Source organism: Martes martes (genome assembly GCF_963455335.1).
Source record: "Martes martes genome assembly, chromosome: 1".
Taxonomy (NCBI): Eukaryota; Metazoa; Chordata; class Mammalia; order Carnivora; family Mustelidae; genus Martes; species Martes martes.
The window spans coordinates 27,026,989-27,049,389 of record NC_137888.1 but is presented as its reverse complement, the minus strand read 5'-3'; the positions used below and the strand labels follow the sequence as shown (position 1 = coordinate 27,049,389).

At 36.2% G+C, this 22,401-nt stretch overlaps 1 protein-coding gene across 2 annotated transcripts in view; it reads left to right on the top strand.

The window, feature by feature from the left end:
* Nucleotides 1-22,401, top strand: part of USP25 (ubiquitin specific peptidase 25) — a 129,131-nt gene that overhangs the window by 58,810 nt on the left and 47,920 nt on the right. For both annotated transcript variants that reach the window (XM_080796427.1, XM_080796426.1), the window contains exons 7-12: nucleotides 2,997-3,134; nucleotides 4,966-5,042; nucleotides 11,458-11,531; nucleotides 15,548-15,696; nucleotides 21,456-21,583; nucleotides 22,009-22,104. In XM_080796427.1, the coding sequence (XP_080652553.1) occupies nucleotides 2,997-3,134; nucleotides 4,966-5,042; nucleotides 11,458-11,531; nucleotides 15,548-15,696; nucleotides 21,456-21,583; nucleotides 22,009-22,104 (662 nt within the window). The remainder of the gene's footprint in view (nucleotides 1-2,996; nucleotides 3,135-4,965; nucleotides 5,043-11,457; nucleotides 11,532-15,547; nucleotides 15,697-21,455; nucleotides 21,584-22,008; nucleotides 22,105-22,401) is intronic.

The window sequence follows — 22,401 nt, the reverse complement described above, 5'->3', positions numbered from 1 at the left end:
GTGGCTCAGTTGGTTAAGCCACTGCCTTTGATTCAGGTCATGATCCCGGAGTCCTGGGATCGAGGCCTGCATCAGGCTCCAGGTCTATGGGGAGTCTGCTTCTTCCTCTAACCACCACTCTCATGCTCGCTCTCTCAAATAAATAAATAAAATCTTAAAATATATATATATATACATACACATACATATATACACACACACACACACACACACACACATACACATGTATATACACACACACATATAAATAAAATTCAGGGCACCTGTGTGGCTCAGTCGTTAAGCATCTGCCTTCAGCTCAGGTCCTGATTCCAGGGTCCTGGGATCGAGTCCCACATCAGGCCCCCTGCTTGACGGGAAGCCTGCTTCTCCCTCTTCCACTCCTCCTGCTTATGTTCCCTCTCTGGCTTTGTCTCCCTCTGTCAAATAAATAAAATCTTAAAATATATATATATATATAATTCATATCCAAATATTATACAATGTGGACCTAGAATTCCCATTATGCTGTCAGTGGGAACATAAAATAGTATAATGCTTCTGTAAGAATAGTTTGGTTGTATCTTAAAGGCATCTGCATACAACCTAGGCCCTCCAAGTTTTTATTTAAGAGAAATGAAAACATGTGTCCACACAGAGATACTTAAAGTAATATCCAGAGCATCTGGAATAGGTGACTTGATAAATAAGTGTAGGATATCCATACAGGGGAACACCACTGAGCAAAAAAACAGAATGAATCGTTCATGCACGCAGTCATGTGGAGGAACCTTAGAATAACTACTTCTATTTTAAGAAACCAGAATAAAATGAGTGTGTAGGATATGGTTTAATTTATATAACTTTGTAGAAAATATAAAGTGACCATGGTTGCTTTGGGATGATCAAGGAGGGGAATAAGGGTTGAAGAAACTTGTGGGGTGATGGGTAGTTACATTATCTTGACTGTGTTGATGCTTTTACAAATGCCTACATGTCTGAAGCTCATAAAATTGTGTACTTTATAATGTACAGTACATTGCACATTATACCTTGATAAGTCTTTTTAAAAAAAGACTGATCATGTGGTTGTATTTTCATAATTTGGCCAAATTTGGGAGCTGCATTTAACATCAGTTACAGTTTTGCCTTTTGAAATTCAAAACTATTTTCTAGCCACAGAAGTTGGCTGAGAGCCAAAGTGTCTCATTGTATTATATATATATTATATTATATTACTTTTCCAATATGCTTCTCAGCAGAAATTCATTTATTTTTCAAAAGCTGTATATTTCATCCTTGTTCCTTAGAAAGGAATGCCTCAAGAAACTGTACTGATGTAGCTGTGGTGATAAGAGAGAAATTGATCTCAGGAAATTTGGGATATTTCTGAGAATTATTTTTTGGATTAAAATTCTTTGTGGTTACACCTTTAAAACCCAGTATTTGTATAACGCAATTGTGGGGGAGTAGAAAGTACAACAGAAAAATCATAGGTGAGTTTTCTTTCATTTAGAACTTTTAAACTTCATCATTGATGATGGCATTTTTTAAAAAAGATTTATTTATTTCAGAGAGAGGGTGAGTGAAGGGATGGGAGGGCATGAGGGGCAGAGGGAGAGAGAAAGAATCTCAAGCCCACTGAACATGGAACCCTTCTCAGGGCTTGATCTCAGGACCCTGGAATCATGACTTGAGCCAAAACCAAGAGTCAGTCATTTAACCCACTGAGCCACCCAGGCACCCTGATGATAGAATTTGTTATACTTAAATAATATCCATCTTTTCCATAAATTAGTATTTTCATTCAGACAATGCACTTTGTGGTTGCTGTAATGGTATATTGTTTTTGGATCAAGTGACAAGTATTTGGAGTCAATTGTTTTATTCCTTTACACCTATTTTTTTAGGACTCCTTTTTCTAATGCATATTCTGGGGACAACTGTTTCTACATTGATTATATTATTCTGGACAGCAACTATACACATATACATATACACCCGTACAGTTTTATGATGTTGAGAACACCAACCATATATACTCTTGGAAATGTTTTTCTAATATTTAAATAGATATATAAGCTTTATCTGTTAAAATTGTTATTGCAAGAGCTAACTTTAGTTAAGAACTGCTTGTTTTTTACCATAAATTATTTCACTAAGGTATGTGAATTATATTCTTTAAAAAAATTTCCCTCTTGTTTTAAAATAAATTGTTCATGATTGATAATATTGAGTTGTTGGTTTTTCTAGAGGGTTTGGTGAGATCAGATGTTCGTAAGAATTGAATGCCTGCTTTGTGTAGCAGAAAGTTGTGGAAGAAATACAGAAGTTCTTGTGTTTGAGAAGTTTACAGTCTTATTGAGAAACAAAAGTTGAGATTTCAAAGGAAAGCTAGAAGGATGATACATTAGTTTAATATTAGTATCTACTCTAATTACTTATTAGACTAATATTGTCTGATAATTCGGGTCATCCCACAAAAGTACCAGGTGGTGATTCATTGCTGAGTGGAAGACATTTCGTTTTAGTAGATGTGGAGTGTGAAGGAATCATTGACTTGGCAGGGTCTGGGAAAGCTTCATGGAGGAGGAGGGCTCTTTGTTTAAATGGGCTTATTGAGGAAAAGTCCTTAAAACAGTGCCTGGCACCAAGTTAGCACTCATTGAATGTTGGCTGTTGTTATTACTGTCCACAGCAGCTGGGCCTTGCTGAATGGAAAGGATTATAATAAATAGACTTGAATGAGGAGAGGATATTCTTGGCTGGGTAATAACGTGATTAGCTATGAAAATGTGGCGTTTGTGCTGAAATTGTGAGCTAAGCCTAATCCTCTGCTGTTTTCACCTGGAGCCCTTTGAGTGTCCTGGGTCACAGCATTCTTCTTTAACTTTGATGTAGGGGTGCTGGACTCCTCCCTAATTGATATTAGTTAAATTTTTGGTCTATTAAAATGAATATCTGTTAACCAGTAAAGATTTTATTAATCTTCACTTAAGGTTTTTTCCCCCCAATAGGAGCATCGGAATTTGCCTTTTATGCGTGAGCTGCGGTATCTATTTGCACTTCTTGTTGGTACTAAAAGGAAATATGTTGATCCATCAAGAGCAGTGGAAATTCTTAAGGACGCTTTCAAATCAAATGACTCTCAGCAGGTAGCTTTTTTGTACTTACTTATTAACATTTGTGTTTTATTTAATCCGATCATTCCTTAAGCAGTTTTTTCAGAGAGACATGAGAATTGAAGATGTTGTCTATTAAAAATAAGTTGTAGCCATTTAAAACATTGTTTATTTGGAAGATTTCTTTAAAGTTAAGAAAAAAGTAACAGTGTTCTTGAAAAGTGTTAAGATAAGTGACATTGTAATTTATATTGTGATAGAAATTGATTAGTGAAAACATTGGATAAAATTAGGAATGTTCACCAATGCTAGTTATAAATCTTCACGAATGTGTGATAAACCCAAGGCCACTGTCGTATACATGCTTTTGGTATGCCTATTTTTGTTGGCATCAAGTAGTTTCCTTAATTACTGAGAACTCTGAACTGCATTAACTTTGTTATTGTTGCTTTTATTTTCCAATCTTTGTATAGACCTCATGTTGAGATCCTAACCTTAATTACATCTTCAAAGACTCATATTCTAAATAAAATTACATTGTGAGGTCCCAGGTGGACATATATTTTGGCGGGCCGCTATTTAACCCACTGCAGTTGGTATGGATATTTATAACTGGATTTTTGTGCTGAGCTTAGTTGTCTTTAACTATATGGCTTTGGAACAATTTCCTTAAGCTTCTTAGATCCAAATTTCAACATTTAAAAAAAAAATTGTAAGCCTTTATTTATTTGACAGAGTGAGAGAGCACAAATGGGGAGCATTAGAGGGATAGGAAGAAGCAGTCTCCCTGCTGAGCAGGGAGCCTGATTCTGGGCTTGATCCCAGGACCCTGGGATGATGACCTGAGTGGAAAGCAGATGATTAACCATCTGAGCCACCCAGGCGCCCCAAGTTTCAACATTTTTGCATTTTAAAGGTCAATGGATTAACCCAGCTGCTCTTTAGAAAACTTCTAGCTAGAAAAATATATGATAGTAGATTTGTTTAATACTTGGGGGTTTTTGATAAATAAAGGCAGTTTGCTTACATTGATTCATCTGTCTTTGATGAACCAGTCTTAGTAGGATTGGTTTATTTTTTTCTCCTTAGGTTTTGGTTGAACCTGTTTTCTGTGCTCTACCTCACATTATTGAAAGAATTACGGTAGTTGATGAATACAGCTGCCATTGCCTCTTCCTGTTTTTTGATGTTAGGGGAACTAGCACTGAAAGAAGGGATGGCAAAGGGTGATGTAAGTGCTAGTTCTGAGTGGAGAATTCATTTGAAGGTCATGATATGGTGGACTCAATAGTCAGGGAGTCAGTGATTAATTAAACTAAACCTTCCAGCTTAACATACCTTAGTGAAAGTGGATGTGGCTGAAAAAGTTGTGTGTAAAAGTTGAATTAAGAAAATGAATTGCTGAAAAACATGTCTTCCTTCTAAGAAACCAGTAATAATCTTTAAATAATGAAGAACTCTTTGGTAATATGGGTCCTTTATTTTGTGAGATTTGTTAGAGAACTCTTTGGGAGTGATAATTATTTTTAAAAAACTCATTTGTAAATTAGAATTTATATATTTATGTATGTATATAAAATATTATGTATATTGTATGTAACATAATAAATTTATGTTTATTTTTCATAGTGAAACCTAATCACTGTGATTTTCGATATGATGCTTATTTTTCTCAGATACTGATTTTATTCTCTGGTTAGGTTAAGAATATTTCTTGTGTTTGATGTGAAACATTTTGTATGATATTTTTGTGAGGAGTCACTAATTTATGTTTGAGGTGACTGGCTGTAAGTTTTATGTTGCAGTATTTAGAATTTTTATTAGTAGACTGAAATGTCAACAAGACTTTTTTTTCTTTCCACAGCAAGATGTGAGTGAGTTTACACACAAATTATTAGATTGGTTAGAAGATGCCTTCCAAATGAAAGCTGAAGAAGAGACGTAAGTTACCATGAAATTTAGTGATGGGGTTTTAGGAGATTGATAAATACACTCATTTTTTTCCCTTTTATGTCTGTGTTTATGTCTGTCAGTGTCTATGGAGAAACAGAAAACCGAGAGATATATGGGAACCCAGATGTTACCTGTATTGACAAGTTGTTTGAAGTTTGTGGACTAAATGCTGCATAGTTTTAGAGTCCTATTGTAAGATTAGAATCTTGCCGGAAAGATCTAAAAAGCAACCCCTAAAAGGGCTAATCCCATATGCCCAGTTCTTTTCCTTGGACTCAGTAGTCTCTTTTTCATGAAGAAGAATGGGTTAGCAGTAGGGCAGGATACCAGGATTGTTCCTTCTGATGAAGTCCTTTCAGGTGGAATCACAACAACAAGGATAATGAAGTTCCTCCTTAACATTTCCTAGCTTTTTATTTTCTGTCCATCGGGTTGAACCAATAAGACTTTGGTTATTCAAAAGAAATCTGTACACTTTCAGGATGGTCCTACTCCCATTCCTATGAGGCCACTTTCCTAAGACCAACCACTGGTTCCTTTGTGTATCTTTATGAGACATTGGTGGATCATTTAGGATTTGCCACTATAGACGCTTTGGTCCAACAAGATGCAGGTAAAAGACCTGCCTAGAAGGTCTTCCTTCTACTTAGAAGACAGGTGGAAATCCAAGGCTGAAAATTCTCTCCCTTCCCTTTTTTCTTACTTTTAAATTATGGCTAGCTTTACTGTTCAGGAAAAACATTATAAAAGGTCTGCAATGAGACTAAAGTAAAAAATAATCTACTTATACAGTGTTGATCAGTAAAAGATACCCTCAAATATTAATATAGATATAGATTTTTTCCTTTCATTCTTCATTCTCAGGGGGGAAGTAAGTTCCCATATTATATTCCCTTGTTATTTTTGTTGTTGTTGTTGTTTTGTTTTTTGTTTTTTGTTTTTTTTTTTCCTGAGAGAGAGGGACAGCAGAGGGAGGGGCAGAGGGAGGGAGAGAATCTTAAGCAGGCTCCATGCTCAATGCCAAGTGTCTGATTCTTTGGGGCACTGGGTGGCTTAGTCGGTTAAATGTCTGACTCTGGATTTCAGCTCAGGTCATGTTCTCAGGTTTCTGAGATCCAGCCCCTTGTCAGGCTCTTTGCACACTCTCTCTCTCAAATAAATAAAATTAAAAAAAAAAAAATCAGACACTTAACCAAATGAGCTTCTCAGGGCCCCTTCCCTTGATCTTTTAAGGTAAAGCCCAAAGAAATTTTATATTTGAAAATCAGGGTTTTTTTTTTTTTTTTTTTTTTTTTTTACCACTGTGGGTGCACTCTAATAAAAAATAAAAGTCACTTCTGAGTTTCTGAGTTTGTTCAGTCTCAGCTACAGGCATGTTATTTCTGTGCCTGCATAGAGCTGGGGTTCTGCAGCCAGTTCCCTCATGTGGCTGTGTATAGTGCCTTCAGTCCTTTGGATGCTCGATTTCATGTGCTTGAATTCTAGGTTTCAGAGGGTTATTAGGACCCATGTGGGTAACACTGAATGGTTTCTTACCTTTGAAACTTTAGAACTAAAGCAGAACTTCAATCCTTTAGCTCTCAGTCCAACTATATAATACTCCTGGAACTTTGTGCAGTCCAGACTCAAGTTGTTGCCAAAGTCTGTAGCAGAAATTTTAGGATATGTTGTACACAGCAGATCACTGGTTTTCATTCTGCCTGGATGCCTGTCATTGAGGGCCAGTTGCTTGCCAACCATTATATGTGAACTTAAACTAAGTTGGGAGAAATCTCTGAAGAGATTAATTATGGTGCTAAATCTACAGTGTTTAAGGGAAAACGTTCTGTTTTGGTAAGTTTTGCCTTAAGAGGAGGCCATTTGAAAGCTGTTTCCTTCTTGGCATGTTTAGAAGTTTGTGATGCTGACGGCTCCGGTCCTCAGCTTCTATCTTGTCCACCAGAAGTTTCAGTCGCATTTTCCTTAATACCTTCTTCAGTTTGTGGCTCTGAGTGCTGCACTGAGTGACTGACTTTTGCGCCACAGTGTTTGTGCCTGTTGCCTTTTGCTGTGGAATTGCTTAGGCCTGGGAGACTCGCCTCTTAGGTTAGTTTCTTGCTTCTCTCCATGTGAGCTTTTTTCATGTTACTTTCATCTGGAAAATCTCCCCATCAGATTCCTGGCATGAATCTGCTGTTGCTGCTTATGAAAGCTGAGTCCCAGCATCCAGCTTTTGTGTGTTCCAGGCCTAGAGTGTATTTCCTCCTGCTGCACTTTTTCCTGGGTGGGATATGCCTCTAAAGTTCACACACATCTGTATTTTTTTATTCTTTTTGGAAGGTTTGGCTGAATTTTTAAGTTTAACCTACTTCTTAGCCTCTATCTCATGCAGAGCCAGCCCTGTTTGATGGATGCATGTCTTTTCTTCCTGTCCTTTGGGTTTGTTTTCTGGCCTTTACACTTGTTTTTCTCTAACTGCCGCCTCCTCTGATATTGTCTTGATAGGTTGCTTATGAGAGCTAGTGATTCACTAATGAGAGTTGTCCACCCTGGTTCCTCTCTAGTACAGCTCATGTCCCTTATGTCTTTCCTTAGAGTTCTCATACCAAAAATCCATTGCCTGAATTTCCTCAGAGTGCAAATAGTATCCTCATCTGTGGTAACAGAGTCTTTGAGGTTCTCTCAGTAATTCTGTGAATGTTTACTTAAATCCCTAGTTCATCCTCTCAAATCTATCCGGATTTTCTAGAAGTACTTCATTTAGTTTATCCTGTCTTCAATACATGACCCCCAATTGCTTTTTATCTGTAGCCTCAGTAGAGTGCCTAAATCCTTCTTTCTGAGGGGGTCATTTTTTTCTGATTTTGGAGATCTTACTTATTATTTATATGAATAATATAATAATAATAATAGTATATTATACATAATATATTATTATTTATATACTTGTTAATTTTCTTTGGGTTCTGGTCACCTCTTCTGATCTAGTAAATAACAAATTATCTCCCTTTTTTTCTCACACTGTTTTAAAAGAAGCTAGAACTTTTCTATTCCAGTTCATCTGAAATCTTAAGTTATTTGAAATATGCTCTCCTTGTTCATTTCCCCATCATTTTCTGTCTGATCTTTACTGTTTGTGGAGCTAAACTGTCTTTGAATCTCTGTGCTCTCCCCATTTAGAACAGAGCTCTCCAATTTGTATGCCATGGGTAGCCAGATTATGGATCGTGGCGATGCTGATCCTATTTCTGTGATCATGAGGAAGTATATCTTTTTATCTCAAAGTTCTCTGCATATTATATATATACCAATGGTATTAAAAATACTGGGAAGCTCTGCCCCAGAGCACTCTAGTTTGCTCTATCAACTGCCTTAGACCTTTGTACTCCTTTGGTGCCAACCTAATTCCCAAGGGCTAAAGATGTCCCTGATACAAATTTTCTGTAGTAATTTCTTTTGGCCTTTGATATTTGTGTCAATTTATCTTTACTACTGCTTTCATGTAAGTGGTGGGTCTCTCATTTCTTTCCTTTTTTTTTTTTTTAAAAAAAAAGTTTTATTTGTTTATTTGTCAGAGAGAGAGTGTGCGAGAGCACAAGCAGGCAGAGTGGCAAGCAGAGGCAGAGATAGAAGCAGGCTCCCCACTGAGCAAGGAACCTGATGCAGGATTTTTTTTTTTCTTTTTTAATTTTTTAAAGTATTTTATTTATTAATTTGACACAGAGAGAGAGAGAGAGAGAGAGACAGCAAGAGAGGGAATACAAGCAGGGGGAGTGGGAGAGGGAGAAGCAGGTTCTGATGCAGGGCTCAATCCCAGGATTGAGTTGCTTATGAGTTGTCTCATAAGCTCTTATGAGCCTGGGTGGCTCGAAGGAGACAATCTTTGGATCATTCCTCTCACACATATCAGTCTCAAGTCCTTTTTATTCTCACAGTATAAGATACATGAGGTATGAAATAAATTTTTCCCAGAGAGTTAAAATGCCCAAAGATGAAGTATATATAGTGGGAGAGGACGCATTGATTTTGGAGTCAGATTTGAGTTCACTTTACCCCTTGATTTCTTATCAATTGTGTGGATATGGGCAAGTGACTTAACCTGCTCAACAACTTTACTATCAGTAAAATAGAAGTAATGGGACTGTTAGCTGTCAGAGTGGTCTAGATAGTTAAGTGGCAACGACCCCAATGTTTTGCAGGCTTATATCCTACTGTTAGAGGTTGTGTCCAGTGCATGTGAGCAAGGGGCTATCCTCATTCTTTCAGTCAGGGCCCTCGGCTCGCAGATGCTCCCCCTTGTCACCCCTTCTAGGGTTTCCATGGCAACAAAAGTACATTGGCTCTCAGAATTCCCACCACATAGTACTTCTGCTCCTATTTTGTTGGGCACAGCAAGTCATGTAGTCTGCCTAACTTCAAAGTGAGTGGGAACGCCGTACACCCGTTAAGATGGCTACTATCAAAAAGCCCCAGGAAATTGCCGGTGTTGGCAAAGATGTGAGGAAATTGGAACCCTTGTGCACTGGCGATGGGAATGTGAAATGGTGCAGCTGTTATGGGAAACATCATGGTGGCTTCTCAAAGGATTAAAAATAGAATTGCTCTTTAAGGGAGGGAATCCTTTCACAATGTGTATCAAATCATGACATTGTTACTTTAAACTAAAGCTGTGAAAAAGATTAACCATATGACCCAGGAGTTCTACTGCTGGGTATATATTAGGAATTGATAGCAGGGTCTTGAAGAGGTATTCATACACCCGTGTTCCTAGCAGCATTACTCACAATAGCCAAAACGTGGAAACCACCCAACATCCATGGATGAACAGATAAACAAAATGTGGCATACGTACAGTGCAGGATCCTTAAAAAAGGAGATTCTGACACATGCTACAACATGGATGCCAAGTGAAATAAGTCAGTCACAAAAACACAAACACTGTATGGCACTTACATGATGTGTCAGGAGTTGTAAGACTCGAAACAGTGAGTAAGAATGGTGTTCACCAGGGCTCCTAGGGGAGGGAGAAATGTGGAGTTGTTCAATGAGTGCAGAGCTTCACTTCTGCAAGATGAGAAGACTTCTGGAGATTGGTTGCACAGCAGTATGAATATACTTACCACTACCCACCAAACACTTAAAAATGGGTAGATGGTAAATTTTGTGTCATATATATCTTAGCACAATTCAGATTTTTAAAATTTAAATAAAACTTGAGTGGGACAGTGTGTCTTGAACACATATCTAGAAGTAGAGGGCCAGAAATCTTTTTGAGAATCACTAACAACTATCATCCTACCTCAGAGCATTGTTTGAGTGAAATACTTCCCACCAGTTGTTTAAAGGAGTAAATGATGATGCATGTAATACATTTAAAAAGAGACCATGTCCTTCCCTTTTTTTTGTTAGCAAATCAGTTTTATTGGCTCAAACACAAAATTCACGAGTGCACAGTTGTGGATACCACACACTTTTATGTAGTAGTACCAACATAAACTGTTTTCAGACCACAGGGAGCAAAACATAAAAGAAAGGTTAAAAAATTAACTTCTGCTTGCTTCAAGTGAGAAAGAAAAAAAAATGTGTGTTAAAAGAATTTGGAAAATTCACGAGTGGCTAATTGTTCCTATAGCATGAAGGGTGGAGTAGCTCCTGAGCTGCTTTGGGTCAAAGCTGGTGTTTTGCTCCTTCATTGGTGAAAGCTGTTATTTTTGAATGGTCTTCATTCTTTTATTTAATTAACTAACTAACTAACTAATTAATTAATTAATATATAGAAACTTTATTTATTTGACAGAGATCACAAACAGGCAGAGAGGTAGGCAGAGAGAGAGAGGGGGAAGCAGGCTCTCCACTGAGCCGAGAGCCCGATGTGGGGCTTAATCCCAGGACCCTGAGATCATGACTTGAGCTGAAGGCAGAGGCTTAGCCCACTGAGCCTCCCAGGCGCCCCCACCCTTCTATTTAAATGTGGGAAATTATGTGTTAAAGATTTACAGAAATTTACTCTAAGAGTGGCTTTTCTTTCTTCCCAGCAAATCCAAGTAAGCATGTATTGTACAAGACTAAAAGTGTGAGGTTGAAATGAACAATGATAATAGAAAGGTCAGGCACTCCATGAACACAGCTGTGTCAGGTCCTCTTATAATGTCCCATGCAGCAACTCACTTTAACCCTTACAACAGCTCTTTGAATTCAGTTGCTATTATTATCCTCAGTTGACAGGTGAAAAAATGGAGGAATCCATGTAATAAATGCCTTGGCCGAGGTAATGTCAGCAGGTAGCAGCGCTGAATGACAGCCACACAAATGTTACCATCTTGTCATGTGTTATTGTTCCTTGAGTGTTTTCTCTATTACTTACAGGTCCAAAATTTATAACTACGTTTTTTTGTTTGTTTGTTTGTTTTTTACCATGCTTTAGGGATGAAGAAAAGCCAAAGAACCCCATGGTAGAGTTGTTCTATGGAAGATTCCTTGCTGTGGGAGTACTTGAAGGTATGGTCACACATGTTTACTCTTTATTACATTTGAAGGAATACTATGTATTAACTTTTGTCTTGATAGTGACTTGTTGAATGGTTTTTAATTTTAATTTGATTTGCTCTGTCTAGTAGTTTCTGTTGCATTGTTGCTACTAATCATTTATAAGAAAAGATTGAATTGAGTGAATGAAAAGGAAGGTACAGGGTGCATTATCACCTGCTAATTGATACTTTTATCCTGATATTCTTTCCCTGGGAAAGCTTCTGTGATTCTGTGTGTTGTTGGGGTAGGGGATTAAGGGGGCTTTTGAAAGTAATAATGGAGTTGAATACTGGTTTTGGTATGATGGTTACTGTTTTTGAGGGTTTCTACTCCGTGAATGTTGAAAGCTGCATTTAATAATTTAGCAATTGAGTACAGTCAAGGTATTACACTTTTCAAGTGATTATGAAATTCTTTAGGCTCTAGTTTTCAAGAAAGAATCATACTCTTATCTTTTAAAAAATCATTTAAGGGTGATATTCCTCTGCCTTTCCTAAATCCCTATTACTTAAAATCTGTGTCTGACCAGTTAGTTATTCTTTCATTTTCCTGATAAGGGAAGAGAACTGACTCATTAAGTATACTTCAAATAATAATAACTACTAAATCCCAAAGCGTGAAGTTTTGAAAAAATTTGAAATATTTGAAAAAGTTTCTAAATTTTCCAAATGGCCCAATGCATCAACTGTTAGAAAGTTAACCCAAATCACCTGAAGTATAAAATTTGCAAAATTGGTTTTTCTTCAGAATTTTAAGTAATGGATTCTTATGAAGTTTTGTTTGAATACAGTTTTTCAGTTTGGGATTCAGAAAAAGGCAGATAATAACTCTGGATTTAGTCAGGCATTGAGAACGTTACACTGAAGTGTTTGTACGTTTTTGTTTTGCTTCAAATGATAAATACTCATTATATAAATAGTGGAATATTTTACATAGGACATTAGTTTCCAATTTGGGGTGTGCATACTGTCATACTGATTTTTACTTGAAGTAATATGTTTGAAGCAATAGAGTAGCTGTGATCAGGTGGTGACTGTGAACTATTTATATCCTTTCTACTTAATGTTACCTTGATTCTTAAAAGTGGTTTATTGAAATAATTGTCAATCAGTGTTGAAGTCCTTGTACTGGTTATTAGTTGTTTCAAACTATTGTGCTACATAAATGTGGTTTTAACACATTTCCAGGTGAACTACGTATTTGCTTCAGTAAAAATAATTTGCTTTCGAGCCCTTTCTTAATCACCCTTACATATAGCTTCCTAATGCCTTCTTTTAGACCAGCACCTCTAAGTTGGAGTTTGTTTACTAAAGTGTTCTCCTTGCAAAAGTTCCTCAACTTCTCCGGAACATTTAGTCCATTGACCCCTTCATTTTGTTCCTCTTGGTCTTTTTTTTTTTTTCTTCCTTCTTTGCCCATTGTGGTCTTTCTTATAAATATCTAACACTGTCCTTCCCCCATTCCCTCTGTGGCTATTCTCTGGCCATCACTGAGCTACTCATCATCTCTCTTTGTGCACTGAGTACCTGAATATTACTGGGAAGAATCACTTAAATGGGCTGCCTGTAAATGGATCATGAATTTGTAGTAGACAACTAAGCTTCACTGGTCTGAATCCTGTAACACTACTGGTAGTCATACTTGTTTTGTTAAATCACTGTCTTCTATCTCATTTTCTGCAATAATGATTTTTATCTTTTCTACTTCTAATCTAACTTCTCTGGCTCCTCATTCTCTGAGAAAGACCTTCCCTCAGATTCTATGGGCTTACCACGAAGCTAATGAAATCTAGTCAAAGGTCCTGTCTGATGTCCTGAATCTGTTTGTAATTTTGTATCATGGTACTTAAACACAGCTTTCTCAGATGTGAGCTTCAGCCCCCACAGCCTCGATCCATTCCTATCTCTACCACATTCTTTTTATTTTGTCCCTCCAGATAATAAAGAATTATTCAGTCTTCTATCAGGTTGTTGTTTATATGTGCTCAGAATCTCATCCCCATATGCTTTCACTCAGACCTGACTCCCTTCCATTAGTTTGCTTTTTTCTTGTGTCTTCAGCTTCCCCTGTACTGTCTTCCTCATCAGTATTTAGGCATGGTCTGGAAATTCACATTTTAAACAAAAAAGAACTCCCTTCACATAGTATTTTTCAGTTAAGCCCCTTTCAACAGAGGCATTTGTTTTTATCTGCTAAATCTCGACTTATTCAACCCATTCACTTTTGCTCGTGGCTCCAGACTTCTTCCAAAAGGGATCTTCCTAAGGTTATCAGTTCCCAACATGTGTTCAGGTCTGAACTCCTGTCAACTATTCATGCTATTTACTCTCTCTTCCTTTTCCTCTTTCCTATATTCTGTCCTTGAAAACATTTCTCTGGCTTCTGTGGCACCATATTCTCTTGGTTTTTTTCCTGCTTCTGTAGGTACTTCTTAGAAGTTGTAGTTAAAGCCTCTTCTTTACCTAAAGGTAGGAGATCCTTGGGATTCTGCTCACGCCCCCCTGCCTTTTCCTGCCTGCCAGTTCCCTTGGCAGTCTCATTCACTCCCTTGATGAACTGCTGTCAGTAGCCAGAGATTCTCTCATTTGTAGCTTCAGACCAGAAGATTAATTTTAGTTATAGACTCGTATCCAACTCTCTTCTTGACTTGAAATCCCTTGGGCTATTCTAAAATAATGATTGCCACTACTACCTAAAAACAAAAGGAAAAAAAAAATTCTCTGCTCTTTTTTTAGTTGCGCCCCTTTCAAGTCACTTGTTTATGCAGAAATCCAGTGTCGTCCTTGGTACCTTCCTTACTCTTCTGCCTCCCACCCTGCCAGTGAGCCAGCCACCAGCCGATCATATTTACTCCTTCCTGAATATTTGTATAAATGTCTGTGTCATTTCATCTGCTTTTGTGCACTTCTACTATTAACACTGTATTCCACACTGCCTTTATTTCTGGACGGATTCTATAATAGTCTCCTCCCATCCAAGTACCAACCAGGCCCGACCCTGCTTAGCTTCCGAGATCAGACGAGATTGGGCGCGTTCAGGGTGGTATGGCTGTATATCTATAATATTATCCTATCACCAACTTAACACAGAAGCCATAAGGATGTTTCAAAAACATAAATCTGATCCTCTTTTCCCAGGTTTAACTATTCACTAACTTTCTGTTATACTCAGAATATACTGAGAAAAAAAACTCTTAACAAAAGCTTATAAGACTTTGTAGATTTTGACTCCCTACCTAATTCTTCATTGTCATCTCCCCATTGCTTCCCTAAGTTATAATGTCCCCTTAATTCTTCAAACAGGCCAAGTTCTTTGCATCCTTAAAGTCTTTGTGTGCATTGTTCCTTGGCCAGGAATTCTCCACAGCCCTCTGACAGTCTGGCCTGGCTAACTCCCACCCACTTGTTCAAGTCTCAGTGTTAATGTCAGTTAAAGTCTTCCCTGCTCTACTCTCTGGCCCTAAAGACTAGATTAGCTCTTTTCATACCCTCTCACAGCACTGTCTCACCACACATTTTATGACACTTACAAGGATAAATAATTTTCTGTTCATAATTATATATACAGTTAATGTACATATAATGTAATGCCTTTCTTCCAAAAGAGGCTGAGAGTTTCCTCTGCTCAGGGGCCATATGTATCTCCTTTGTTCACTGCTATACATATTCTCAATGTTTAGCATAGTATCTTGTCCTTAGGAGGTATTTTTTGAAAGAATGTGTGTGTGTGTGTGTATACACACACACACACACACACACACATATACATACACACAGACATATACATGTGATTACTTACATACATACTGGTGTGTAATTAATATCTCTGGCTGGATGTGCTTGTATAAACCAAGAAGGAAAAGACAGTGACTACCCTATGGAACGTAGAGTGATGGTTTTCAGGTTCAGGAGTAATTCATGTACACGTTTACTTTTAGTGGTTAAAAGGCCATGTTAAGTAATGATTAACTTTCCCTTCTCCTATAGGTAAAAAATTTGAAAATACTGAAATGTTTGGTCAGTACCCACTTCAGGTCAATGGATTCAAAGATCTACATGAGTGCCTAGAAGCTGCTATGATTGAAGGAGAAATTGAGTCCTTACATTCAGAGAATTCAGGAAAATCAGGCCAAGAGGTGAGTTTAGCATCTTCATGATTCCTCTCTCCCCAGGTCTCTCTTATAGTGCGATAAAGCACAATTTAGGGCCCTAATTATATAGCTGCCTCACAACTGAGAGAATACTCAGATTATGTGTTTGGATTTAATTATGGTAGTTTGGACATTTGGGAAAGGGCACAGAAAAGTCTGTAATCTATGTTAAATTCTCACTTAACAATTAGATTAAAATGTTCTGTTAAAATCATCTTTTAAGACATTGTTGTGTCTGTTTAGACTTTTTAGGGAAGGTACCAGTCACTGTAGCATGCTAGTCCTGAAAGTAAAGAAGGAGAACACTGAGATTAGGGTATAATTTTATATAGACACATGTTATATCAAATAGTGTTGAAATTTGTCTAGATTCCATTTTTGGGTAAAATTGCTGTGTAAGTGTATGAAGGGCAGATGGAAGAACTTGCTTTCTTAAGAAAGATAAAACTTAAAGAATATAAACCTGTTTATTTGTTTCCACTGGTCTCTGTCTTGCCACCCATCTCTCTCTTTATTCATGTCATCAGCTCCATCCGTATATCCATCCACCATACGTATACTCATCCTTGTGTTTTATTATAATGGAAGGCAAAGGACAGATCATTTGCTCCAAAATCAGTTCTCACTAAGCAGTTGCTAATAGTTGTCTCCTTGTAAACTCCATGCATGAGGGTGGGGATCTTCATCTTTGTCATTCTGTTATATCTCTAGTGGATAGTACGGTGACTGCAAATAAAATTATATAATACGTACTTATTGACTGAATGAAGGAAATGTCTCAGTGTTATCAGAAAAGTTTCTGAGGACTTTATCCCCAAATGGGTGCTTAATAAGTATTAAGTTATCATATCTCTGTGTTTTTCTGAACAGGGATTGAGTTCTTGTGTCTTTGAAAATAAATTGCTTTTATCTGAATATGGGCTTTTTTAAAAAGGTGTAATTAATTCTTTCCTCTTTAACTTCATCCTCATTTCCTTCTCTTATTCACCCAAACAAAAAAAGAAATAACATTTACTATTTTCTGGCTTTTTTTCTCTCTCTCTTTTTTAAGATTAGGAGAGGGAGGAACAAGAGAGGGTATTAGAGATAGTTTTTCTCTCTCTATGATAGATCATCTGTATCAGTGATTCTCAGCAGATGCCTAGGCTCTACTTCAGAGTTGTCAAATGTGAATCTAGGGTAGGAATGTGGTGGGCCCAGGAGCTCCACCAGTGATTCCCAGCTAGACCTCCAATTAACAGTATTTAAATTAAGATTATTTTATTGATTGGTCTCTAAAGATTGGGACTCTCTCAGGATCCCATAACGCAACAGGAAAGCAGACTCCCTGCCTAAAGTGTGTTCTCTTTTCTATTAAACAAAAAGGATGATGGGTTTGGACAGGAAAAGGAGGGATGGCATTCCCCTTATACTATCAAAGTAGCTTGTAAATGAAATATACATTGCTTTATTGGTAAATAATTTAGTAATTAATTGCTAAATAATCTTTCTTACATATTCCCAGCTTTTAAAAATGTTTTTCTTACATTGAGTCTGAATTTCATTATTTATTTTAAAGAAAAAAAAAAACCACCTGGTTTGTCCTCCATCTCTGACTTCATCCTCTGAATGCCCTATACTGTGTATATATTTTCTGCCTAGGTTTTTACATCCAGCCTAACAGACACAGTGATTTGTCTCCTTCTCTGAATTAAACAGTTTGTAAGCAGTCTTAATAAGAGCAGACTCAGTTACCTGTTATTACCAGTTGCGTAGATTTGTAGGACACAGTAGTTTCAGTCATAATTCAGCCTGGTTTAAGAGAGTATCACTGGCTAAAGTAGACTATCTTGAAAGTTTTAAATAGTATCCTTAAATTACCATCTTTCATCATGTCCTTCAGGATAACTTTCCTGTTTCTTCTTAAGTATCTATGAACACCAATAAGTAACATTTAAGCCTTGTTTATAAGTGAACATTGTCCCTGATGATAACACCTTTTATGATGATAACACCTTTTATCTCTTACACTATTATTTAGTAAACGTTATTGAATTTACTTTGATACAGGAAACATCTCTTTTGTTGAAATAGCTCTGGTTAAGTAATTTAGGAAGACCTCTAGTCTCATGAATCACTCATGTTAAGATATCCAGTGGCTGGGGCGCCTGGGTGGCTCAGTGGGTTAAAGCCTCTGCCTTCGGCTCAGGTCATGATCCCAGGGTCCTGGGATCGAGCCCCACATCGGGCTCTTTGCTCAACAGGGAGCCTGCTTCCCCCTCTCTCTCTGCCTACTTGTGATCTCTCTCTCTCTCTCTGTCAAATAAATAAATAAAACCTTAAAAAAAAAAAAGAGAGATATCCAGTGGCTAATAAGAGTTTAAATTTCTGGAATGCCATACTAAGAGAAGAGTGAATAAATAAAAAATAATATGTAAGATAACTACTTATAAAATATTTTTCTAAATCACAAATTTTGACTAAATGGTATGCAAGTTATAGATGGATCAAACTATCTAGGAAACCTAGAGTTGGTTTTGTTTGTTTGTTTGTTTGTTTTTTGGTTGCCTATTGAAGCCAAAAAATTCAGGTAGTTAACACTTCACTTCCGGCGTGGGTGTTCACTATAATAATGTGATCTTTAGACTACTGCTCTGCACATGTATTTGTGTTTGTTCACACTGTCCTGTGACTTGCAGTTTTCACTCACCTGTATATCATGAGCATCCTTCCACATCAATATACATGACTTTACACCATTTTTTTAAAAACCTGCGTAGGGGCGCCTGGGTGGCTCAGTGGTTTAAAGCCTCTGCCTTCGGCTCAGGTCATGATCTCAGGGTCCTGGGATCGAGCCCCACATGGGGCTATCTGCTCAGCGGGGAGCCTGCTTCCCCCTCTCTCTCTCTGCCTGCCTCTCTGCCTACTTGGGATCTCTCTGTCTGTCAAATAAATAAACAAAATCTTTAAAAAAAAAAAAACCTGTGTAGGATCACATAGCCTGGATTTCTAAAATTAAATATATTTAATTATTCTGTGAGACAGTAGTTGGACAAAGAATTATTTCAAGGAATGTCTTTCTATAAATACCCTTGACAACTGAGGAATGAAGGGTAGTCTGAAGTGGAATTTTTCGGTCACCAAGAATACTTATTTAAAAATATAAGTACTGCCGATTTTCTCTTCACAGAGTTGAGCTGAGTTATAGTCAAGGTGCTAAAAGAAGCTTTGCAGGACTTTAAAAACTAAATTAGAGAAACAGTACCTACATGTACCATATTAGATATATGTAAATGTTATCTGGGAAATAATATCTTTTAGAGTGAAAGGGCAAATGGGTAAACCCAATTAAATGACTGAAACTAATTTTCAAGTTGGGATAGGAACTGTTTGCTTCTCGTGCTTGATTGATATCCTGGTATTGTTTGGTGTTCTGTGGGAATTTGAAATGGTAGGTCTGATCTTTCTGTCCCCTGCTTCCTAAATTCATGTAATCTCACAAAAGCAAGGTATTTAAAACATATTAATAAAAAATCAGCTACTGCAGTTCATAAAGATGACTGCATTCTCTCTTGAAAATATTTTTGCTAAATTAGATTTATAATCATAATGAGTTCAAGAGCACTTTTATTGCCCATGTTATGTTTTTATTCACTAACTGCCCTAATCTATTACTCCTATAGATTCATTATATAATATAATAGGATAATAACTAATAATAAAATGTTTAGAGGCATGGAAAGTATAAGCATTATTTTTACCTTTAATGACCTGCGTCTCACAGCATGACATACCATGCTGTATGATTTAATGTATGGCAATTAAGTAAATACAGTTTTTTATTGAATGGAAAATAATATTTTGAAAGAAAAATCTCATTTTATATTGAAAATTCTAGTTATATACTGCTGTACTTATAATCCTAAAATCACAGAGGTAGACAAACCCATAATATTTTCTAAGATGAATTAAAGGAATATCCAGCTATCTCTTCCTATCCCCATCAGATTTAGAATAAGAAAGTGAAATCCTTCCACTCCTGTAGGAAAAAACTGTCACTGCTGTTAAAGGAAATCCATTCCCAACAGAGACATATTACATAACTTTTATGAACATTCTTTCTTAAGGTATGGAAGTTATTTCCTGGACTTTTCATGGTCTACTGAGAAGCATACCCCCAATTTGGGTGATTTTATTTCTATTGACCATGGTAGGTTTCCATGAATTAAAAATACGTAACTATTTTATTTTAATGGTGACATTCAAAATACTGCAATGAAATATGAAAGTGATAGTTCTTGAAACCTACTTACTTTAGTATCATAAAGTGGAGTAGAGAATATTATCCTAAGAAAAATTTTCTTTGTGATATGTATGGGGTATGTTCTAATTCTTAGTAGTAATTATAGATGTGTATTAGAATTAAGCAAATTCTTGACAGTGCCAGGTGAGAATAAAATAAATAAGCAGACTTAGCTCAAGAAATTTCAAAACTTAAGAGATTCTTATGGTACTAGATCTTTTGTCACTGTCTCTAGTCAACTTCAGTTTTATTGTCGTATAAAACACATTTCTTAAACTTCAGTGTTTGGTTAAACATAAACCAAGTCTAACTCAGGAGATTTCAATTCATGTAAACTTTAACATTTTGGGAGGGAGAAATAGTTTTGAATAACCATTTTTATTTATTTAGAGAAAAATAACAACTTTGAAGAACTTAGTCAAATCCAGTTTGCCAAGTGTGTTCTATTACTGCTTTTTTGGGATGTTTGAATTTAAATTAGTGTACCCTTAGCTAGTTGATATTTGTGTGGTGGCCTTTTGTGGCACTTGCAAATATCACACATAGTTTAATGTATGGCAATTACTTTTTACAGTGGTTTTTAATAAGCATTTAAAAATATTTATTACATTATTTTTACTTCTGCATTTGATGATTCATGAATTTTTGTTCATTTCTCTTTAAAATATGTTTATGTAAAACCAGAATCTTTTTTATGAAAATAATTCTCTTCTGTAGTTTTGTTACACTTCATGCTTAACTGAACAATTGCCAAAGTTTGTGGAGGAATTGGCTCACAGTGATGAGGCATTCAGTTCTTTAAAGACTGGTCATTTAAAAATATTTTAAATATAATTATCATTAGTATAAACTCCGTATTAGTAAGAGATCTTTTTCTTAAATTAGTCAGAATTCCAGTAGGAAAATTAAAATTAAAACAAGGGAATATCTGTTTCTAGTTTTTAGTAAGGATTGTGATCATTTATGCTATAAAAGTGTGTGTGTGTGTATGTATGTGTACTATATCTACAAGTTTCTTTGTCAAGGCTTTTGAAGTGTGGTTGGTTACCATTCCTGGTAGTAATAGTGACATAATGTTGAAGAAGCCCATTCTGATAGTAATAGTGACATAACGTTGAAGAAGCCAGAAAATTTGAGCTACTAAGCCATAATTTTAATTAATGTCTGTCACTTTATGTTAGAAATTTTAATGGAAATAATTATTGTGGAAGAAGGAGAGTTGTTAGAAAATTTTTTTCTTTCCTGGTTGGGTATTAGTCCCATCCTTGGAATTTCCTAGAGGTGTGGAAAACTTTGGGGGAGGAAGTTGGGCTTTAGTTGAATTGCTTACCTGGTTATGTGTTTGTGGTGTCAGCACTGTGATGAAATATGTAAAAATGCCAGTGCCAGACCCTGCGCCTAACACTGCAATGGAGAAGACAACAGGTGACATTAAGGTTTTGTTGTTGTTGTTTTCTTTCAGCATTGGTTCACCAAACTGCCACCTGTGTTAACATTTGAATTGTCAAGATTTGAATTCAATCAGGCATTGGGAAGACCAGAAAAAATTCACAACAAATTAGAATTTCCTCAGGTGTTGTATCTGGACAGGTATGGTTTGGTATACAGCATGACTTAGTTTTGAGACTAAGTAACTTAGTCAAGAATTATTATTGTTAGAGAAAAAATTTGCTTAATTTCTTTAGAATTAATCTTTAATTCTTTAGAATAAATCTTTTTTAATATGTCTAATACTATTTGTCAAGGAAAATGGAGTTCTCTTTCTATTTAGAAAAGTATAGTTACTGGGAATAATGTATCAAGGAAGTTAAAAAGTTTATTTTTGTATCAGTATTGCTACTGTAAGAATTTTAAGGAATACTCTTCTGTGTTGTCTGATATCTCACTGTAAAAATTTTAGAGGAATCGATCATTTGTTGTGTAATTGATCTTTTGTTGTATTGGCTAGACTTAATATTGTATCTATTTCCATGATACTTAAAGTGTAATGTTATTATTTTTCTTTTTCCTGATAGATACATGCACAGAAACAGAGAAATAACAAGAATAAAGAGGGAAGAAATCAAGAGACTTAAAGATTACCTTACAGTATTACAACAAAGACTAGAAAGGTATAACTTTTATGAAATTATGAGCTAACTCTAGGAAGTCATATTTTTAGTGACCATCTGGAATCTTTCATTTTAAATTTGCTTTGGGTGAGTTATAATTCTAGTAGTAATCGCTCTGGATTCATATTTTGCTTGCATAGTTTGGTTCTGAGTTTTGTTAAAAACTAAAATAATTCATAGTTGGCATTAGTGATTTTTTTAGTGTTTAAAATTAAATATTTTCATTGTCCATTGGGAATGCTCATGGTGCTGAAAAGAGATAGAAAGTTAAACTAATCTTAAAAAAAAAAAACAAAA